General features: G+C 28.7%; 1 protein-coding gene across 1 annotated transcript in view; it reads left to right on the top strand.

The window, feature by feature from the left end:
- The window catches only part of LOC142319660 (pleckstrin homology-like domain family B member 1), a 615,345-nt gene that overhangs the window by 428,044 nt on the left and 165,324 nt on the right, over nt 1-21,977 (top strand). The window contains exon 3 of the mRNA XM_075357205.1: nt 6,647-6,820. Within this exon, the coding sequence (XP_075213320.1) occupies nt 6,647-6,820 (174 nt within the window). The remainder of the gene's footprint in view (nt 1-6,646; nt 6,821-21,977) is intronic.

The following is a 21,977-nucleotide window of genomic DNA, read 5'->3' on the forward strand; positions in this document are numbered from 1 at the left end:
AAGTAATGTTATAATCATTTTTTTGTCAAAATTACCTTTCAAATTACATAACAGAAAAAGTAAAGTGGAAGAATAAATGTGTTACATTAAATGTTGTCATAAGTTTTTTTTATAATAAAAAGTTAAAAATGTATATTTGATTTTTAATTTTAATTCTATTTTATATGCCTTGATGTAATATTTTTACATAAGTAAAAATTTTTACAATTTAATTTTTTATTTCTGAATTTTGTTTTAATTTTTAATTTTACTGAAAAAAGTTTAAATTCTTAAAATAAAAAGATTAAAGGTTTTAAATTTTAAATCAAAAAATAAATGCATGATATGTTATTATATTTTATGAAGTTTGTAATGTAATGTGAGATGAATATATGAATATGTAATGCAGTTAATGATGCGAGTAAATCGCAAAAGTGCTCCTGAATATATAGTGAAATAAGATAAGTCATCCTACTTTATTTATTCTGTACTTTGGATGATCTAATAAAATAAATATATTTGTATATAGTACAGAGGAGTGTAATTCTTAAAAGAATCGATTTAAAAAAGTATACATTTATATAAAAATTTATGCTGTGGATCTAAAGCTAAAATCTAATAAATCTTTTGAGTGTGTTTATGTATGTGATGGAGAAATCAAGAAAAAATTAAAATGACCTGAAAAAAATGGGAATTATCAAGACCTCAAAAGTTTAACTGGAAATTGATTAAAATGGCGATAGATACTGAGAGAGTTGCCCTGGGGCAAATAATCATAATCATCTTTATTTGTTAGTAAAGCCAAATGAGAATCTGAGGGATATGACATATTAATGAGAATTCAAAATAAATACTTGTGTGTATGTATATAACTTGTACTGGTACACAAGGGAATACTTTCAAATAATATTTGTGGGCCAGGTAATTAAGCAAGTTGGTTTATTTGTTCCCAGTCAGGTACATTTGAATAGGTTGAAAAGACTGAAATTTAGTTCTGTTGTCTTTCGTGTCCTGCACTAGTTGGTATTTGTATATACATAATCTTAATATTCTGGAAAAGTGCTATAGAAGGATGCTGATTAGATTTATTTTACTTCATGAAATCGATTCTTTTTTTAGAAATTGAAGAAAAGGTGATGTGAAATAACCTAAACTTAAATTAAACCTAAATGTAAACCTAACCTAACCTAAATATAAATTAATTTTGTTAAATGAGTAAAGTGTAAGAGGAATACATGATTTTTAACATTAACATCATTTATGACATATACATTTAACATAATTTTTGACATAATTGTCATTAAGTCTAACAGTGACATTTTAACATAATCGACTTGTTAGTTTTTGAAATTAATTGTATTATTTATGTTCATGACACTTAAACTGGTTAATGTTTTACTGTTTCCAAATTCTCTAACTTTTTGTCAGACTTCCTCAAAAATTCTGATGTTAATGATATTTTAACATTTCCATTACATTCGTAAAAAAAATGTATTTTCTAAACTAAAAATGAATGTAATGTATGAAACAAATAATGATTGCAGAAATTAAAAAAAAGATTATAATTGATGACTTTTAATGAAAATAATCAAATGATATATGTTCTGTGGAAAATAAATGAATAATAATTATACTTTAGTGAAAAAAATCTGGTGTTAAAAAGTTTAGAACTGCAACCAGGATTGTATTAGTCAACTATAGCATTCTACTATTTCACCACCAAGATTTCTAAATTAAAAAGAATTTAATTATATGTTGAACCACATAGTGATTTTATGTACATATGTTTGTACAAAGATCTAACTGCATAAAGAAATCTCTGTAAATTTAGCTCTTTTTTGAACTCTAATGATATAGATTTAATTTCATAATCAGATGATGCATTTAGTGAAAATTTATGTAAATAGCTGAATACACATGTTGATTTTTTGTGTACTCATTTTTTGAGTAAAAAATGAATCGCTCTACATTACACGTGTGCACTCACAAAGATTACATCATGAAATCTTAATTTAAAATGTGTATTTTGCGATTATAAAATAAATTTGTGTTGTTATTGGTAAACTGAACTGAATTGTTAGGAAATTTATAGACCTTGACTAGAATAGTTAAAAGACTCCAGTCGCATAGCTGGATTCCAGAATTAATTCTGTCCAGTTCATTGCCAGGAGAACTAAAATCTTGGCTACTTTTTATTTTGTGCAATAAAAATAGCCTTTTAAGATATCTTAGCTGCTGTTTCAAAATAGAATTGTCCTTCTCTTTTAAAATTATTATCTTGAAAGTTATGCTTAGAAATATATCTCTTGTGTGTGATATTTTGTTCAATATAAAGGTGATATTGTTTTTCTACTTGGATTTTTTAAAATCTAAATAAATATTAAATATATTTTTTCATTTTGTTTTTTTTATTTTTTATTATTATTATTTTTTTATTATTTGTTGCCTTACCAATTCATATTTTAAATATTTACTTTTCCTTACAATATTTGTAATTAATTTAAAATAATCTTTGTTTGATTTTGTGACTTTTAAGTATTAATTGTTGTATCATTTGTTGTTTGTAGTATCAGGTAAAAATAAATAAAGTACAATAAATAGTTTTCTTTCATTTTTTTTTTAATAGTTTAATAAAATTAATCTTAAAATGTGTTCAAGCATAGATTTCTTACTTCATAATCTTGGGTTTTTTATCTTCTTGTATTTTGATACTTAAGGTTTTTTTTATCATCGAAAGATTTTACAGAAAGTTGATTTTTATTTCAAGTTTGATTTTGTTATCCTTTTAAAATTTTTACCATCAAATATGTTCTGCCTGATGTACAAAAATCCGGGACTATCCTTCTTCATTGCTTTTACTGAATTTTTCATTAGTCCTAGCTTGATATGGAGATGGGGTGAAAATATATTTTTGGGTTCAACTAAGGGTTCATAAATAATGTTTTACCCATTTGGAGTTAAGTTGTATTGTTTCTTCCACTCTTTGGCAACATAATCCCTAGCTCAGCTGTCCTATTCGCAAAGAAAACACATGTACTTAGTATAGCCTAACTGCATGCCTAACAAAATAGCTATAACTTTCAAATCACCACATATGTTCCAGCTATGTTTTTTTACAATTTATTTTTTCAAGAATGTCTTCATCATATCACATATCTCTTTCAAATTAATACCATAAGCGATTGGTATCAAAGGATATTTGTTACCATTGTATAGTAGAACCCATTTTTCCATTTGGAGTTAAGTTGTCTTGTTTTTTCCACTGTTTGGTAACATAGTGTTTATCCCTAGCTCAGCTGTCTCATTCGCAAAGAAAACACATGTACTTAGTATAGCCTAACTGCATGCCTAACAAAATAGCTATAACTTTCAAATCACCACGTATGTTCCAGCTATGTTTTTTATCATTTATTTTTTCAAGAACGTCTTTCATCACATTGTATATCTCTTTCAAATTAATACCATAAGCGATTGGTATCAAAGGATATTTGTTACCATTGTGTAGTAGAATCACTTTTAAAATATACTTGGACGAATCTATGAAAAGGCACCAGTCCTCATGTTTATGAACTTATTCTAAGTGCAACATAAGCTCATCAACATTTGTGCAATAAACCAAATTATTTTCATCAATAAAGTACTGAGAAAGTTCTTTTTGTCAGCTTTGAAAGCTCAAAATTTTTGTATTATTTTGAAGTAAATGCCAACTTTGCAGTCTTGATCCCAACAGTTCAGCTAGATTTTTTGATAAATTTACATCCTTAACCAAGTCATTTAATTCACCTTGTGATATAAGATGTGGCTTATTGGATGATAATTCAAAATCAAAATCATTGTTGTCTTCTTCAGTACTGCCTGATTCTTCATCGCTGCTTTCAAAACATACATTCACAGTTGGCTCAGGAACTGGAATAATTTCACTGTGAGGTATAAGCCTGATTGCAAATTGCAATGAAGGATATTTTACAATATGTTTAGATTTTTTAGAAATTCCAGACACACTTGTTAAACAAAAGTAAGAATCATGATCCTTTGGTTTACACCAAACCATAGGTACATATGTCACTATGATATGATTTAATTATTTGTCTAGTATTGTTTATTTATAGCTTAAAAATTATGTTAACAAAGTTAAACAATTAAAAATGAGCTAACAAAATACAATATTGGAGCTTAAAATGCTAACTAACGTTGAAAAATGAAAAATATCCTCAAATTAAAATTTAAAAATTTTTGAAAAATGGTGGGTAATAGAAAGATTCTGAGTTCGTATTCGTTTTCAGCATCAAAAACAGATTAAAATCATGTATCACATGTTAGGAAACAAAAACTATGTTTATCAGTGTAATTTCTCAGTTTTTCTAATTATAAAATTACTTGACAATTTTTTTTATTATCAGTTTAAATATATTACCTTTTTTTGTATTTATTCAAACTTGTTCTTATTTTTTTATTTTGAATAGAACACAAAAAATAAAAAATGTTGAATTATTTAAATTGCATTTTTGAAAATTCTTTTTGTATTAATGAGATACATTTGTAAATGTTATTCATACATTTCAAAAGTAAATGTACGATTGTCTTGTGATTGTCTTATAAAAAAAGTTTTACCTGGACCAAAATGCTAGGGTATTGCGGGATATTTTATCCCACTATTGATTAGAGAGCCTGATATCAGTCCCTTGTTGCTGGATCATTCCAGTAATCTGGTGGGTGTTTAATTTTTAGTGGCGCGGTTATGTATTTGTTTGTAGTTTAAAATGGACAGAATTAGGAATTGCATTCTGGTCCTTTGTAGACTGGGTTTTGAAGTATTTTACTTGGGTTATTCCTTAGAAGATGAGCAAGATATTTGCGTCCTTTTCCTGACAAGATTCCCTTCAGTCCATCCACTGAAGACCTTTTTAAATGCTAATGCCTTGTAGTCTAATAAAAATATGCCTGGTGGGGCCTTATTTTGGGAGGGTGCAATGCACTCCCTTAAATTTTTCCTTTAAAACTTGAAGTTGATGTGCCTGGTAGAACAGAGCCGGGTTGGGTTGAACAATGATATATGCATACAGATTTGAAGTTAATATCTATTCTTGACCTCGCATCCTTTCATTTTCAAACATGCTGATGTTAAAATAGCGAAGGTATTTTGAAACATTGAAAGGTATTTTATTTTTCTTTATACTTGGATGAATAAGGATACTGATTGCTTTCTTAGTTAGGTCCCAGTCTATGCAATATGAATCAGACTGATTTAATGAAAGTTGTTTTTAATTTACTGATAATCTATACTTTATAAAATTGAGGAATAGAATGCATTGACATCAGTGTATTTTTAATTTACAATTTAATTAAGAAATAGTTGCTAATAACTGATGTTTTAAATTTTCTAATAAAATTTTATAAATTTATAGGAAAATAAAAATTTTGTTAATATTATTTCTGTCACTCTCCTCATCTACTTGATTGGAATTTATTATTTATATATTATTCATTTATATTTAATTATAAATTTTGTTTATAATTGCTTTAATAAATTCTTTTTACTTCCTTGTATGAAGTGAAGGAAGTATTGTGATCGTGAAAAATTTTGGTTTTCAGATTTCAATGAAAATATACATTTTGTCTGACCATCCTTGAATCCATTCCAAATGGAACTAGTTTCGGCATGACGTTGTATGTACTTATGTATCTCGCATAACTCAGAAATGATTAGCTGTAGGATGTTGAAATTTTGGATTTAGGACTGTTGTGATATCTAATTGTGCACCATCCCCTTTAATTGCAATTGACTGGACCAAAAGTTTGGGATAATACTTTTATTCCAAAACATTTGGATTTTGGAATTTTTTCTTAACTGCAGTAATAAGCCCTCATTGAGAGCTTTACAGTGATGTAAGTGGTACTTTTTTCATTGGTTCCAGAATTATAACTAAATAAAATTTTAATTAATGAAATATTTGGGTTTTTAAAAGGAAAGGCATATTGGTCTGAATCCTACTTTATCCCTTTTTTTAACTTTGTTTTTATAATTTAAATATATTGATTTATTAATGAATATTAATCTCGATTGTAAAAAAATTACAATAAATAATAATTCAGTAATAACAATAAAAGAAATATGAAAATGTGTGTATGCTATTTAATAGGCATACAAGGAAATCATGTGGTGTACACATTAGATTTTTTCAAAAATAATTTATTTGAATATATTTTACAAATTATAATTTTTTTTTTAAAGCTCATAAACAGTTTAAAAGTATTAAACAACCGTCAGAGAACTTATTCGATTTTTATTTATTATTTTTTTTGGATAGACATTTGGAACGGATTTTTCTAAACTTTTTCAAAATTATATAATTATCAGAAACCCTGAATAAAATATTAAAATTTTCCCAAAGATATTTACTTCTTATGTCAGTTAAATGAAGTTTTATTATTTTTTTAGTGTGTCCTCATAAAATTTTTTATAATACTTTTTATGCAATTTATTATAATTGATGTTATTTACCAAAAAGGGTTTTTACTATGTATTAAAATGCATTTCTTTTAAGTAATTACAACATGATTTATTGGATATATTTGTGGTTTTACTATTAATTTAAGTTTTAAATATTTTTCAGTTCACTTTTTTATTTATTTATTTATTTATTTTTTATTTTTTATTTTTTTTCAGGCAGAAGAACATTAGGTTCCGGACCAGGAGCTGATTTACAGTTAAGTGGTACAGGAGTTGAAAGTGTTCACTGTCATATTGATAATAAAGGAGGTGTTGTTACATTACACCCAGTCTCTGGATCAACATCTATTGATGGACTACAAGTAACACAAACTATTAGACTCTCTCAAGGTAATTTTTATTAAATATTATGATTATCACGGCATGAATCTTTTTTAAATGTGAAACATATTAATTTAATTTTTTATATGTTTTTCAACCTGAGTGATTGATTTTTCTTGTCTTACTGTATACCATTAATCAGTTGAAGTTGTTTTTATTAAAATGTTTGATTTTATAAGGGTCATTATCTTATCACAGTAGGGTGTGAAATATTGATTAAGTTGTTTGTTTTATACATATGAATTATGCTAAAATTCCAATTTTTTTAATTTCGTTGTTTTATTTAAAAGTGGTTTTTACTTTATTCTACAAGGCACATAATTATTTTAAATATTGAACTTAAATGCAGAAACAAATCTTTTTGGCCCATGGTCACTTACGGACTGAATTTAAAATTCCTTATTTCAGCATTATCTCTGTATTTTTGACATGCTAACTCTTAGTCTTACACAATATTCTTCTGTGATGTTTTTTCTTTCTTTCAATTTTCCGAAATTCAAAGTTTGTTTTTGCCCTATCTGTCTCAAATTTTTGTCTTTTGTGAGACAATGTTTTGTCTTGTAGAAAAAGAATTTTGTGAGACAAAATTTTGGTCTCTTTCTAAAATATTATCAGCGGAAATAATAAATTTGCTTGCTGAATTAATTCAGCACAGAAGCTTCAGAGAAGCTTGTATATGGGAATATGGTGGAAATGGAATTTTGTATTGTTTGAAACATGCCATTCCTGACCAGGATTCAAACTCAGGACTTCAGATGAAAGGCCAAGACGCTACCATTCTGTTACAGAAATCAGCAATAACAGATTTTTTCTGTTTTCATAAACCATTTTGGTTTAATTTTTTTGCTACTGTAAAAATCAAAAACTTTTCTAATTATCAATACATTATTGGGAAAAAATAAATGAAAAGCAATAACAAAGGAAAATTATTTTTGCCCTTTATAAACATAATCTTCGCTTTCTAATAGTTTGTAAAATAGTTTCCTGTTTTTTTTTTATCATTAAATTTTAATAATTGAATTCCAGCTTTGATTTTTGGGCCTAGGATTTTCTTTCTTTTTCATATTATTTTCTGTTATCCCTTAGTTATAATCTTTATGACTCTGATAACTATTTTTCTTTTTATAATAATTTTTATTTTTATACGTGAATGTTTAATGATGGTGTGGTGTACTGTACCATTACTTGCATGATGAAGGATCAGAGCCTATGATAGGTAGCATGAACTCCCTGGGTGATGTTCTTCTCAATCAGTCTTTTTTTGTATCTATAAAAGTTGAATTACATTTTTGTAAATATAATTTTTTTAATGCAGATTAAAAGAAAATAAAATCACTTTAAATAATTAAGTAACTCCTTTAATAAAATTTTTCAAATATAATAAGAAATATAAATTTGTCAACAACTATAAAAGAATCGCTTTCAGATAAATAGAATTTGCTCTTTCAGAGTTAATATCAGTCTGTATCTTCTTTAGTGGAGTTTCTAAATGCACTGCTTTTAAATATATCTATCTTTAATGGTTAGAATAACCTCTTCAGCATTTAAGTGAATAATATATTCAATCTATTTGTGAATTTTATGTTGTTCAAGTGTGTTGGTTGAGATTGTGGTTTTATGTTTTTATATAAAATTTAGTTGATGTGGTTTGTATCTTTGTATGTATTAACTTATTTCTATTAGTAGTTGGCCAAAGTTGAATCCTGTTATTGTGTTGTTGTTTTTTGTGTTGGTGGATGAATATGTGAGACCAGTATGCCCAATGTTGTGTTTAGTGTGTTTAATTTTTATCCTCATGAGTCCCATCGTTTATCAGTATTTTTTTAGTTTACTGAATTTTCTTGTTATTTCATTTGTCATTTTGAAAAGTGAAACTGTAAACTTTCCTAAAGATATTATCTAATTGATATAACTAGCTGTTTGAAAATGATAATATTAATACGTTTTATGTAACAGATCTTAAAACTTCACTCAAGAAGGTGCTGCGATATTAGTTCCAAAATGTCTTGCAATAGAATAAATTTCATATAATTTTAAAATGAGTTGTTTATAAATTTTAATCATTTTAAAATGTTATTTTTTTGTCGTGCTATTCAAAAAATCATTATTAAGTTTATTTTTCTATTTAACTTTTAATTTATGTTAAAAAAAAATATATATATATATTTATTTTCAAGAAGGTTTATTTATTTACAGAATAAAGTCTCTTTCAAATTTATTTTCCCCTTGGATATTATTAATAACTTGAGGCCATATTTTTCTAATCTTTAACTTTGGTTTTAGGGATATAACTTAATACTTAAATTTTTAAAAAATATTGTTTACATTTATAATAATTTAAAAGGTATATCTTCTGAGGATTTCTACTGTCAGAAGTCTTAACCATAAGTAAAATATTGCTCCAATTTAGATTTTACAACACATTTGATTAATTTAGAATGTAAAGTATTATTATACACTTAGTGTAAAAATCATTATATTTTTTTAACTGATTTAAAAAAAGTAGGATGTGGTCAGTTCAATCTGTCTGATGGTTTTTGAAAGTCCAAGTTTTAATATTCAAAAGGACCAATTTTGGTGATTCTGTTTTTATTTTGTTTGTAGAGGAAGTTTCTCTGGTGGTACTGTTAAAAGGTTTTCCAAATACCCTAAATGGAAAACTTATTAAAAAAAAAACCATTATTTTCTAAGATGATTTTAAGATTTATTTTATTTTTTTTTTTTATTTACTTTGTTACTTAATATTAGAGTTTTATAATGTAATGATATATAACTTGTCTCATGCTGATATTCAAAATACTTTCATATGAAAATTAGTAGAAAATACTTTCAAGAAAATTAGTTGAAAAACTTGAATGAATATATATAATAAATATTTCCATATTCTAGAGAATTTTAACCAGGCTTTGTATATCATTTCTCCCCCCTCTCGCTCTCTCTCTCTCTCTCTCTCTCTCTATATATATATATATATATATATATATATATATATATGTGTTTTTTTTTTTAATTTTTATCAGGATGAAACTTTTTTAACTTTTGTGGTTATTTTGAATGCCTTTTTCTTGTTGGGGGCAGTATCTTTATAGGTTTACCTTTATTTTAAATAATACTAAAAAACATAAAGTAAAATAAATATTTGTACAATAACAAGAATAGTTTTAGAAAATTGAAATTTTTAATTATTCTTTACATTCTAACTTTTTAGAAGTTGGCACCAAATTAAAAATAACTACCAAAAGCTTACTAAACCTCACTTTGATGCCTACTGATTAGTTATAATTGAAAGAACAATTGGAAAGGATAACTCTTAACTTTTGGTATGTGTGTGTTTTAAATCAGTTTACTTTTTAAAAAAAAATCTATTTTATGTAGTTCAATAAAGATCATGGGTACACAGATGTCAAGAAATTTTGAAGTTTACTGATATCAGAGACAAGAATAGACACGTAACAGTGTCCATTACTCATTTTCTGTTACATAATAAAGGTACCTAAAGATATTAACATGAAAGTATTAAATGAAATATGTAGTCTACTAACTTTAAGCAAATAGTATGAAATTGGTGACAGAATCTATACATTAAAAAAAATGTGGTAAACAAACTAATAAAAATTATTTTTTCTACAATTACTGAGTAACTAATTAAGTTGCTGACTTTATTGGGGTCTTGAAACAGTTATTACATCAGGCCACGTATAATAAGCATGCGTCAACTATTCTCACTCAATTATGAGAGCAGTTTTAAGGGCTCATAGCTTTTCTCATACTCAAAGCCTTACCTCAGTGGTGTTCAAATCGAGATATATCAGCAACTATTTAAAGTACAGAATTTATTTAGGTGAAACCTAAGGGATCTATAGACAGTTAATGTTGTCTGGAAGGAAGTCTTATGAACTGCACCGTAAATTATCTATTATAACGTAATTTATTTAGTGATGCTGACAACACAAGTCCCCTAGTAATATTTTTGTTACTACTTTAGAACACATAGGAAAAAATTATTTTCAGTATTTGAAAATAATTTGGACATTTTCCCATATTGAAATAATTCTTGTGGTCTAAAATTATATTATTTAATGCAATGTTTAAAGTTGTTTTGTTTTTAATAAAAAGTAAAATTTCTTAAACTCTTCTTCATGTTCAGTTATCATTAATTAGATTTATTTCAGGATTAAATTTTCTACAATTTTTTTGCAAGATTTTATTTGTTTACTCTCAGTTCAACAGTTATTGTACAATAAAGTTAAAAAATATCTTTTGTTATACAAATTTTTTTGTTTTACAATTATTTTCTCAAAACAGTATCAAGAGATACTGTTGGACCTCTTTCATTCAATTGTATAGGTTAAAAACCAATATGACTCCAACAAATCAATTCCTTAATTCTAGTTTCAAGAATTTCAGAACAGCTTCATTTTATCCTTGGAGTAGAAATTAGTTTACATTTTTTCAAGCTATAACTCTAAAATGTAGCATTTCCAAATCCATATTTGTATGAGACGTTTTCTTTATTTTCACTGAAATTATATCTTTTCTTTGTTTTCACTGAATGTAGATTAAATCTTGAAATTCTTTCAGATTCTTTCTGAGACTGTATTACATCACATTGGGAAAAAAAAAACTGTTTTTCATATTGAGACAAATAAATCAAAATTAGGCCAAGCAATTAAGGGTATATTATATATAAGAAGTGACCAATAGTAGTAGCACAATGAGAAGTACATGTTCTATCAACTTGAGCATGGCTCAGTACGTTTTGTCATGTCATTCTGTATAAGTTGAAGATTTGTTTAACATTTATGAGACAACAGGATAAAATCATTAAAAGTTTAATCTTGTTTCACATTATCCAGTAGATTTATTGTAAATATTTTTACAATTTTATTATATAATTTATGAAAAATTAATCATATTTAAGTTTATTTCGTTTAACACGTGAAAAAAGCTTTTTGTTTAATAGAGTGATGGTTACAGTAAAAATAGTAGAATACAAACATACCAGGTGCAAGAACTGTAGATGTGGGTAATGACTTGGAAAAGAAATGAACTGCATAAATTAATTAAAAAAAAAAAAAAAATGAAGGTCAAATTTTTTATTTAATTTATTGTTAGTTTGGAGTGGGATAGAAGGATGTTTTTAGAAGTTAATGCATAATTTTTTGGTTTAAAAATATTTACTGTTAAGTAAATATTAGGCTCTATATATTGAAATAAGCTCAAATATCAGGACAGTGGTGTTGTCTGATGTAATATATATGATTGATTAGCATTACAATATTCTTGTTTATTTGAATTGTTAATAATTGTAGTATTTATATTAAAACGATGACCTCATCAGTAAAATATTCTACTACTTATTTTTATTATTTGGGGATTATTTTTTTTTCAGTATTATTTTTTATGATTTATTATTATAAACCAGTTTAAGATGGATTAGTATTTGAGATTAAAATTGGGTTTTTTGTGTAGTATTTTCATATATACTCAGCTTGTTACTTATTGTGATAATTTTACCTAAGACTGTTCAGACTGAATCATATTGAATGCACCTAAGCTATGAAAACTCTCTCTCTCTCTCTCCCTCTCCCTCTCCCTCTCCCTCTCCCTCTCCCTCTCTCCCTCTCCCTCTCCCTCTCTCCCTCTCCCTCTCCCTCTCCCTCTCCCTCTCCCTCACTCTCTCTCTCTCTCTCTCTCTCTCTCTCTCTCTCTCTCTCTCTCTCTCTCTCTCTCTCTCTCTCTCTCTCTCTCTCTCTCTCTCTCTCTCTCTCTCTCTCTCTCTCTCTCTCTCTCTCTCTCTCTCTCTCTGTGTGTGTGTGTGTGTGTGTGTGTGTGTGTGTGTGTGTGTGTGTGTGTGTGTGTGTGTGTGTGTGTGTGTGACTTTAAATTTTAATGACTTTTACTCTTTAATTTGATAAGTGAATTACGATAATAGCTGATACTAAAAATTAAAAATTAATTTAAATGAATATTTAATTAATTTATTTGATTAGTTTTTATTCAGTACTTGTCATATTTAAATTAAAATCATGATTTTCTTTAACTGCCATAGATCAGTTTAAACTACTATTCCTTATGGGGTATACCCACAAACCATGATTCTTAAAAGATGGGTAGTATGAGTCACAAAAAGTCTTGTAAGACTGTAATATGCATTTGTTACAACCTAATGACTTTCTAACAAATGATATTTCTTAGGGTATGCTGTCCAGAAACGGTTAGAAGAAATCTAACAGATGAAACCACTATTGATCACCAAAGTTAAATATAAATAACACAGGTTTTGCAGTTATAATATACATATATTATAACTGCAAAACCTCATCATTGAAATAATATAAAGCTGATATAAATTTAAAAAAATAAATAATTTTTTTTTTTTAATTTAGTGTGTTCTCCTCTTTTCCATAACAATCATCAGTCGTGCTCTACCTTCTGGCAGGTCTTCATACAATTGTCTGGTAGGTTCTCGCTTTGCAGTCCTTCATGTTTCATGATTGTGTGTCAGTTTCTTAGTGTTATCATATCTTGCTCCTTGTTTTGCTCATTTGTTTTCTTATACTTTTAAGCATTTGCCTTTATTTACAAATCCTTCATAGAATTTTTTTCATTTCCTACTTTATCCTCCCGTCTTATATACCTTCCAATTTTTCCATATCGACATTTCAAGTGCCTCCAAACTGCTTTCAATTTCTTTCTTAGTGACCGTATTTCAGTACTATACAGTGCTGCATTAAATTTATAGCTCTTTGCTAGTCTTTTCCTTAAATTTTGTTTAATGGTCCATGGAGTTACCTTTTCCTCCTGATAAAATCTTTCTTCTTCACTGCTACTCTGGTTCTTACCTCTGTTGTACACACATCATCAGTAGTTTGCTTACTAAATATTTTAATCATTATACTTCTCTAGTTCCTCACTGTTCAATCCAATGATTCCCTTCTTTTTGTTGAGATCTCAGCCACTACCTGTTGGTAGAGCCACGGCATCACCACATGTAAGATATTCATAATGACATGCCAAATAAAGATTGACCCTAAAATGGTCAAAGCTGATATAACGTCAAATAAAAATTCATTAAATACTTAAAAAGGCTTCCATGGTGATAATGAAGGAACTTCATATAGTGATGTATAGAAATTTATAGTCGCACACAAAAAAAGATAGACAATGGTTTAATGGACTCCAGCATTATGAAATATACACTTAATGACCACATACTATGAACTTTCCAGCCACATTATCTGTACTAAATATGTCTTAGGTAATTAAAAAAAATAAATAACCACAGCTGATGTCACGGTAAGAACAGCAGCAAAGGCACTAAAGATGGTTCTAAGTGAATGTTATACATTAATTTTGAAAATGTTTTATTAGATTTGGTATGGTTTGTTGTTTAAAATGGTTTAGTTTTAAATAATTATTTTCTACGATTAAGTTACCATTTCATATCTTATTTATTAATTTGAAAATATCTTTACCATCTTCTTATGCATAGTTTTGAAGTTTGTTTTACATAAAATTTAACTCATAAAATCATTTTGTTAGTTTTTAAAAGTATGTACAATAGCCAAACTCTTTTTTCATTTAGTCGTTAAACATATAAATAATGCTCTGTATGTATCTCATTCGTTACACTGAATAATGTGGATAGCTAAAATTTGTTTTAATACAGAAGATTTTAAGTTGATCAGTGTTGTTTTATACTTAACTTAACAGTCAGTCATTTAATATTGTTTTTTCTAGTTTAACCATTTTCTGAAATGTAAATTGTTACTATAAACGGAAGTACTCAAAATTATTGCTTATCATGTTTGACAGAGATGTAAACTAACATAAACAGATTACTAAACTTTTTAACTTGATAAGGCCTGTCATTTAAAAAATGAGTGATTGAAGAGGGATGAAGTTAGAAAAGACCAAATTTACTTTCCAGTTACCTTTCCAAAAACTTTTTCATCTGTGATTCAACAGTTGATAAAAATAAAAAAAAGATTTCTTGACTTATACCTTTATCCAGTTGATGTAGGACTGTAAAAAATTTCTAATCCCTGTAGATGAAACTACATTTTGTTTCACGAAAGTGTGCAGCAAACACAGACATAACAGTATGATGATTCTAATTTGATTTAATTTAACACAGTCCATCTGAAAAAAACTTCTCTTTATTTTTAACATAAAAATGAAGTAAAAATAACTTGCAATACAAAAATTAGAAAATTGTGATAAATTTTTTTTTTTTTTTTTTGTCTTCAGTCATTTGACTGGATTGATGCAGCTCTCCAAGATTCCCTCTAGTGCTAGTCTTTTCATTTCAGTATATCCCCTACATCCTACATCCCTACAATTTGTTTTACATATTCCAAACGTTACCTGTCTACACAATTTTTTACTTCTACCTGTCCTTCCAATATTAAAGCGACTATTCCAGGATGCCTTAGTATGTGGCCTATAAGTCTGTCTCTTCTTTTAACTATATTTTTCCAAATGCTTCTTTCTTCATCTATTTGCCGCAACACCTCTTCATTTGTCACTTTATCCACCCATCTGATTTTTAACATTCTCCTATAGCACCACATTTCAAAAGCTTCTAATCTTTTCTTCTCAGATACTCCAAATGTCCAAGTTTCACTTCCATATAAAGCGACGCTCCAAACATATACTTTCAAAAATCTTTTCCTGACATTTAAATTAATTTTTGATGTAAACAAATTATATTTCTTACTGAAGGCTCGTTTAGCTTGTGCTATTCGGCATTTTATATCGCTCATGCTTCGTCCATCTCTGGTAATTCTACTTCCCAAATAACAAAATTCTTCTACCTCCATAATCTTTTCTCCTCCTATTTTCACATTCAGTGGTTCATCTTTGTTATTTCTACTACATTTCATTACTTTTGTTTTGTTCTTGTTTATTTTCATGCGATAGTTCTTGCGTAGGACTTCATCTATGCCGTTCATTGTTTCTTCTAAATCCTTTTTACTCTCAGCTAGAATTACTATATCATCAGCAAATCGTAGCATCTTTATCTTTTCACCTTGTACTGTTACTCCGAATCTAAATTGTTCTTTAACATCATTAACTGCAAGTTCCATGTAAAGATTAAAAACTAATGGAGATAGGGAACATCCTTGTCGGACTCCCTTTCTTATTACGGCTTCTTTCTTATGTTCTTCAATTGTTACTGTTGTTGTTTGGTTCCTGTACATGTTAGCAATTGTTCTTCTATCTCTGTATTTGAACCCTATTTTTTTTTAAATGCTGAACATTTTATTCCAGTCTACGTTATCGAATGCCTTTTCTAGGTCTATAAACGCCAAGTATGTTGGTTTGTTTTTCTTTAATCTTCCTTCTACTATTAATCTGAGGCCTAAAATTGCTTCCCTTGTCCCTATACTTTTCCTGAAACCAAATTGGTCTTCTCCTAACACTTCTTCCACTCTCCTCTCAATTCTTCTGTATAGAATTCTAGTTAAGATTTTTGATGCATTACTAGTTAAACTAATTGTTCTGTATTCTTCACATTTATCTGCCCCTGCTTTCTTTGGTATTATTACTATAACACTTTTTTTGAAGTCTGACGGAAATTCCCCTTTTTCATAAATATTACCCACCAGTTTGTATAATCTATCAATCGCTTCCTCACCTGCACTACGCAGTAATTCTACAGGTATTCCGTCTATTCCAGGAGCCTTTCTGCTATTTAAATCTTTTAATGCTCTCTTAAATTCAGATGTCATTATTGTTTCTCCTATTTCATCCTCCTCAACTTCCTCTTCTTCCTCTATAACACCATTTTCTATTTCATTTCCTCCGTATAACTCTTCAATATATTCCACCCATCTATCGACTTTACCTTTCGTATTATATATTGGTGTACCATCTTTGTTTAACACATTATTAGATTTTAATGTATGTACCCCAAAATTTTCCTTAACTTTCCTGTATGCTCCGTCTATTTTACCAATGTTCATTTCTCTTTCCACTTCTGAACACTTTTCTTTAATCCACTCTTCTTTCGCCAGTTTGCACTTTCTGTTTATAGCATTTCTTAATTGCCGATAGTTCCTTTTACTTTCTTCATCACTAGCATTCTTATGGTTTCTACGTTCATCCATCAGCTGCAATATATCGTCTGAAACCCAAGGTTTTCTACCAGTTCTCTTTATTCCGCCTAAGTTTGCTTCTGCTGATTTAAGAATTTCCTTTTTAACATTCTCCCATTCTTCTTCTACATTTTCTACCTTATCTTTTTTACTCAGACCTCTTGCGATGTCCTCCTCAAAAATCTTCTTTACCTCCTCTTCCTCAAGCTTCTCTAAATTCCACCGATTCATCTGACACCTTTTCTTCACGTTTTTAAACCCCAATCTACATTTCATTATCACCAAATTATGGTCGCTATCAATGTCTGCTCCAGGGTAAGTTTTACAGTCAACGAGTTGATTTCTACATCTTTGCTTAACCATGATATAATCTATCTGATACCTTGCAGTATCGCCTGGCTTCATCTACCTCATCATCATCATGGGCGCTTGTAGGCATATAGACGTTAACAATCGTTGTCGGTTTAGGTTTTGATTTTATCCTTATTACAATGATTCTATCGCTATGCGTCTTGAAATGCTCCACTCTGCTCCCTATCTTTTTGTTCATCACAAAACCTACTCCTGCCTGCCCAGTGATAAAATTATGTATATAAATATTTAAAAAAAGTATGTTACCGCTATTTTAAAATTTCATCAAGGAAAACAGAAAAAAAGTATTTTTTACCTCACTGTATTTCATCAATACCCAATAAGTTGCTGTCTGTTGAACTATTGTCATTGTTTCCCAAATTTATCATAATATCTTCAATAAAATTTTTACACACTATTATCCGCTTTCCATGCTTTTTTTTTCTTCTATAATTCCATGTTGAATACAATTTTTTCAGTTGTTTGCATCTACTCTATCAACACTTTCTATCAATATATTTTTTACATCGGTTAACTTAAATGTTGTGTTATAACTCCTAGAGCAGCCTTTGACTTGTCCTCATAACAATTCTATTGGGTTAAAATTGAAGTGGTATGAAGGAAAATGCAACAAGACAATTTTTTAATTTTTCTATATCATTTACTTTACAATGAATGCATTTTTGTTTAACTGATTTTACTAATCTTATAAGTTCTACTTTTAAAATGTCTTTGTTCACAATTTTCTTCAATTTTAATAATTCTGCAATTTCTGATTTTCAAGTTCAAGCATTTGGAATTTTTTCAGTTTTCAGGCAATGATACAGCACATTATCCATCACTATGATAGACTGTTTAGCAACAGTTTCTTTAAACTACCGCATAAAATTGTCACCATTCATTTCATTGTGATATTCTTGGGACGATCTGGATTCAAATACCCATAAACCACCATTCAAAAACCCATTTTCACTTCCTACATGCGTTACTAATTAATCGTATACCTTTTCCAGCTGAGGTTTTCATCCCAGTTGACAAAGCTTTCATAAAAGCATCTTTTACGCCCTTTATTTTTTGTTCACCCATACCTTTCCCTTTATGTGTTCCACATTAACCCAAGTTTTCATCTAGATAATAAATTGTCTTATCCTTTTCATGAGATCGCTTAATTTCTCTTAAATATTCCCTATGCCATGAAATAATATCTTCACATTTAATTAATAAACAATTATTTTTTTCTGGAGGCGAAATGAAAATTCATTGATTTTAAAACACTATGTAATATACTTTTAGAAAAATTTGGCAGTTCAGAATCAATATTCACAACATTTAATAGGAAGTTCGTTACTGAAATAACACAAATTTGTTTAAAACTGAATATAATAATATAAATGAAACATTATAAAATAAATTGGAACATAAAGTACATAAGTAAAGTACATATGCAAAGAAATTATTTGACCTTTTGAGTAAAATTCTGAGATATGGGAACTTTGGTGATCTATGGGGAGATATGGGAACTATGATGAGGTTTGGTCACCATACCTTTAAATCTCCATACCCTCTTGACCACTTGTAACCAAAATTAAATATTATCTAATTGATCCATATTCAGAAGTATCGCAAAAAATTTCATTAGTCAGTTTATCCTTCATGAATGCAAAATTTGTTGTTTTTTTTTTTTTTGGTCAGAGATCATGAAATTTTAAGATCTGAAAAAATCTTAATCTGCAAAATTTGATCCAGATAACATAAAGGTACCTTACATGGTTTAGTGTGTAATAGTACAAACTAAAGTTGAAATAAAGTTAATACCTCCTATAATTGAACAAGTTAATGAACCTGAATGGGAAATTTGATTTGATAAAGGAGAAAACTGTTTATCCTATCCCTGATCCAGATCCTAGATTATAACTGCATACCTGAGAAAGTGATAGAGTTAGAATTTGTATTCTTTACATTAATATAAAGTTGGTGTCTATTTCTTGTTATCTGATTATGTATACTTCAATTATGTTAAATAATATAGATCTCTATCAGTTTTTACATATATGAAATAAATTGAAGTAAAGTTAATATAACATTCAACTGTCAGCAAATTAAATTTTTTTAATTGTGAGAATGTGGGTTTTGTAAGAAGCACCTTTAATTATTCTCCTGCACTTGTTTAAAAAACTGGCAGTTTTATCTGTTTCTTTTGTATTTAATATTAATAATTATTACTAGTAAAAAAACTGTGGAGAACAATCCCATTATTTATTGTTAGTTTGAATTTATGATTTTAAGTTACCAAATATTCTGTAGAGAAATCTGAATTTTTTTTTAATTAGAAAATTATTTTATTACAATCTATGTTTACATTAAGAAAGCGAATGAAATTAATAGATATTGTAATAAAACAGAATAAAGGTATACTTCAGCATGTTCTTTTAGCCTTTTTTTTTAATAATTGATTTTTTTTTATAAAGGTGTACTTCAACATGTTCTTTTAACCTTATTTTTTTATTGATTGATTTATATGATATTCCATAAGTCTGTAATGTAATGAAAGTTAAATTTGGTTCATTTTCTGTACTATCATATTTTCATTTATAATATTTATGGATTTAAGAGTAATTATTATAAATGATAAATTACGTACTGATTTTATAGTAATTATGGATTTGTACTGAATCAGTTGCATTACTTTGTATTTTACCATTTCTTGTAGTTCAGTATTTGATTACGTTACACACCATTTAACTACTACAATAAAGTGTAATTTGTGTGGTATATCAAGCTTGTGATTTTGTCATATGTTAAGATTTATGTTATGTGATGAAAGAGCAGTACTTCTGTTCTTCTGAGAAGCTATTTTTAGATTTTTTTTTTTATTACTAGCAAATATGTAAGAATGACATATTTCAAGACTAGTCATCTGGTTCAAACTAGTCATCTAGCATCTAGTTTCAGATTAGTTTCTTCTAGTGAAATAAATTTGGTTCAGTAACATTGTATTTTTTTTTTTTAGTATTTGATTAATGCTGTATTTTATGTTATATTGTTCACAGATATTATGTAAATTACTTAACAGATCTCTTGAAATGTTTTATTTTTTTTAGTTTAATGTAGGCCATTTTCATCAACAAATCTCTTTCACAGTGTAACTAAACATAAGTATAATCATTAAAAAAAAACTTTTAAAAATTGAAGAATATGAAATTTATTAAAATAAACAAATGCTGTAACAATAAGTTTGTATATTGTTATGTATGACCTTATTGTTTATAAGATCATATTTTGTTAATAGTAGATTTCATATTTTCTGCTGAATTTAACAAATGCAGCTCTAGAAAATGAATAAAGTGAAAATTCAAATAAAGCTTGAGAGAATTGAATGATGAATGAGTAAGTTTTAAGTACTTGCCCTACATTAATTCAGAAACTACACAAAGAGGTGCTTTATACTATCTAACCTAGTATTTCTTATGATAGTGACACATAAAATACCTGAGGTGTAAGTGAAAGCAGTCAAAAGCTGCTTTTTATGAGATTAATGATGTTCACTATACAGTCAATCTCTAAAATGAATAGAATAAAGGAATAATATAATATTGTTTACTGAGAATTACATGTATTTCAATTGGCTTGGCATGCGTATATGCAACCATAAATTTTGCTTACTGAGAAATATAATGGAAAACTACTCCATTCTTACCTTCCCTAGCAAGGCCTTTTTTTCCCTTCCCCCTTTCTGGAACCACTATTGTAGCATTCCTTCTGATAGGGCAAGTATACAGCTATGAGATGCCAATGAGGTCTTTGCGTAATGAGGTCGTGGGCACTCCGCGACCTCATTACGCAAAGATGATACCCACATGGTCAGGGGACCCTGTAATTCCCTGTCGAGTTTCCTCCTAGGCATGTAATCTACCATTCACTTTCTTAACGTAGTCCTCTACAGCCTTCCACTCAAGGGATCCTCTCATCATAATTCTCTGAGTGTCTTCTGGATTAAACATGACTTCTGCTCCCAAGGCTTCCAACATCTCTTGGCGTTCATTCTCAAATCATCTATAATTAAAATAAACATGCAGAGGGGTCTCCTCCTTAGCACATGTGGGACAAAGGTCTGAGTGGTCCAAACAGAATTTGTAAAAGTAAGCTCTGTAGCCTCCATGGCTCACCAGGAACTGCGTTAAAGAGTAACCCAGTGAGCCATGAGTCCTTTGTTACCAGCTTCTAATATCTCCAACAATGCGGTGTGTCCACCGCCCTTTCGTCCTCTCATCCCACTGTCTTTGCCAGATTTCTAATAACTCCTCTTCTATATCAGCAGAAATTCTCATATCGGCAGGAGATAGGGCCCCAGTGCCCATCTCTTGTTGGCAATCATTGACGACTACCAATAAACAGGAGGTCACCCCTTTCTAATATGTCTTCTAGGGAGTCTGCCGCAGGTCATCTCTATTGAGGCCACTAGTCTGGTGGCCTCTTTAGAAATCTCTCTTCTGCTGAGCCAGGGGCGCAGACTTCACTTAAGTCAAGCGGCTCTAGAAAGGCAGCCGGGTCTAGGTCCCAAGTACATGGGAAAGCCATCCCTGCCGTTTCTCTCCTCCGAGATCACAGTGACAATAGGCTGGTGGTCACTTCCACACTGCCCTTTTAATTTCATTTTATAAGTATTAATATTTACACTGTTTCCAAAGACAACCAAACATCACTGACAAGCA

Source organism: Lycorma delicatula, chromosome 2 (assembly GCF_047948215.1).
Source record: "Lycorma delicatula isolate Av1 chromosome 2, ASM4794821v1, whole genome shotgun sequence".
Classification (NCBI taxonomy): Eukaryota; Metazoa; Arthropoda; class Insecta; order Hemiptera; family Fulgoridae; genus Lycorma; species Lycorma delicatula.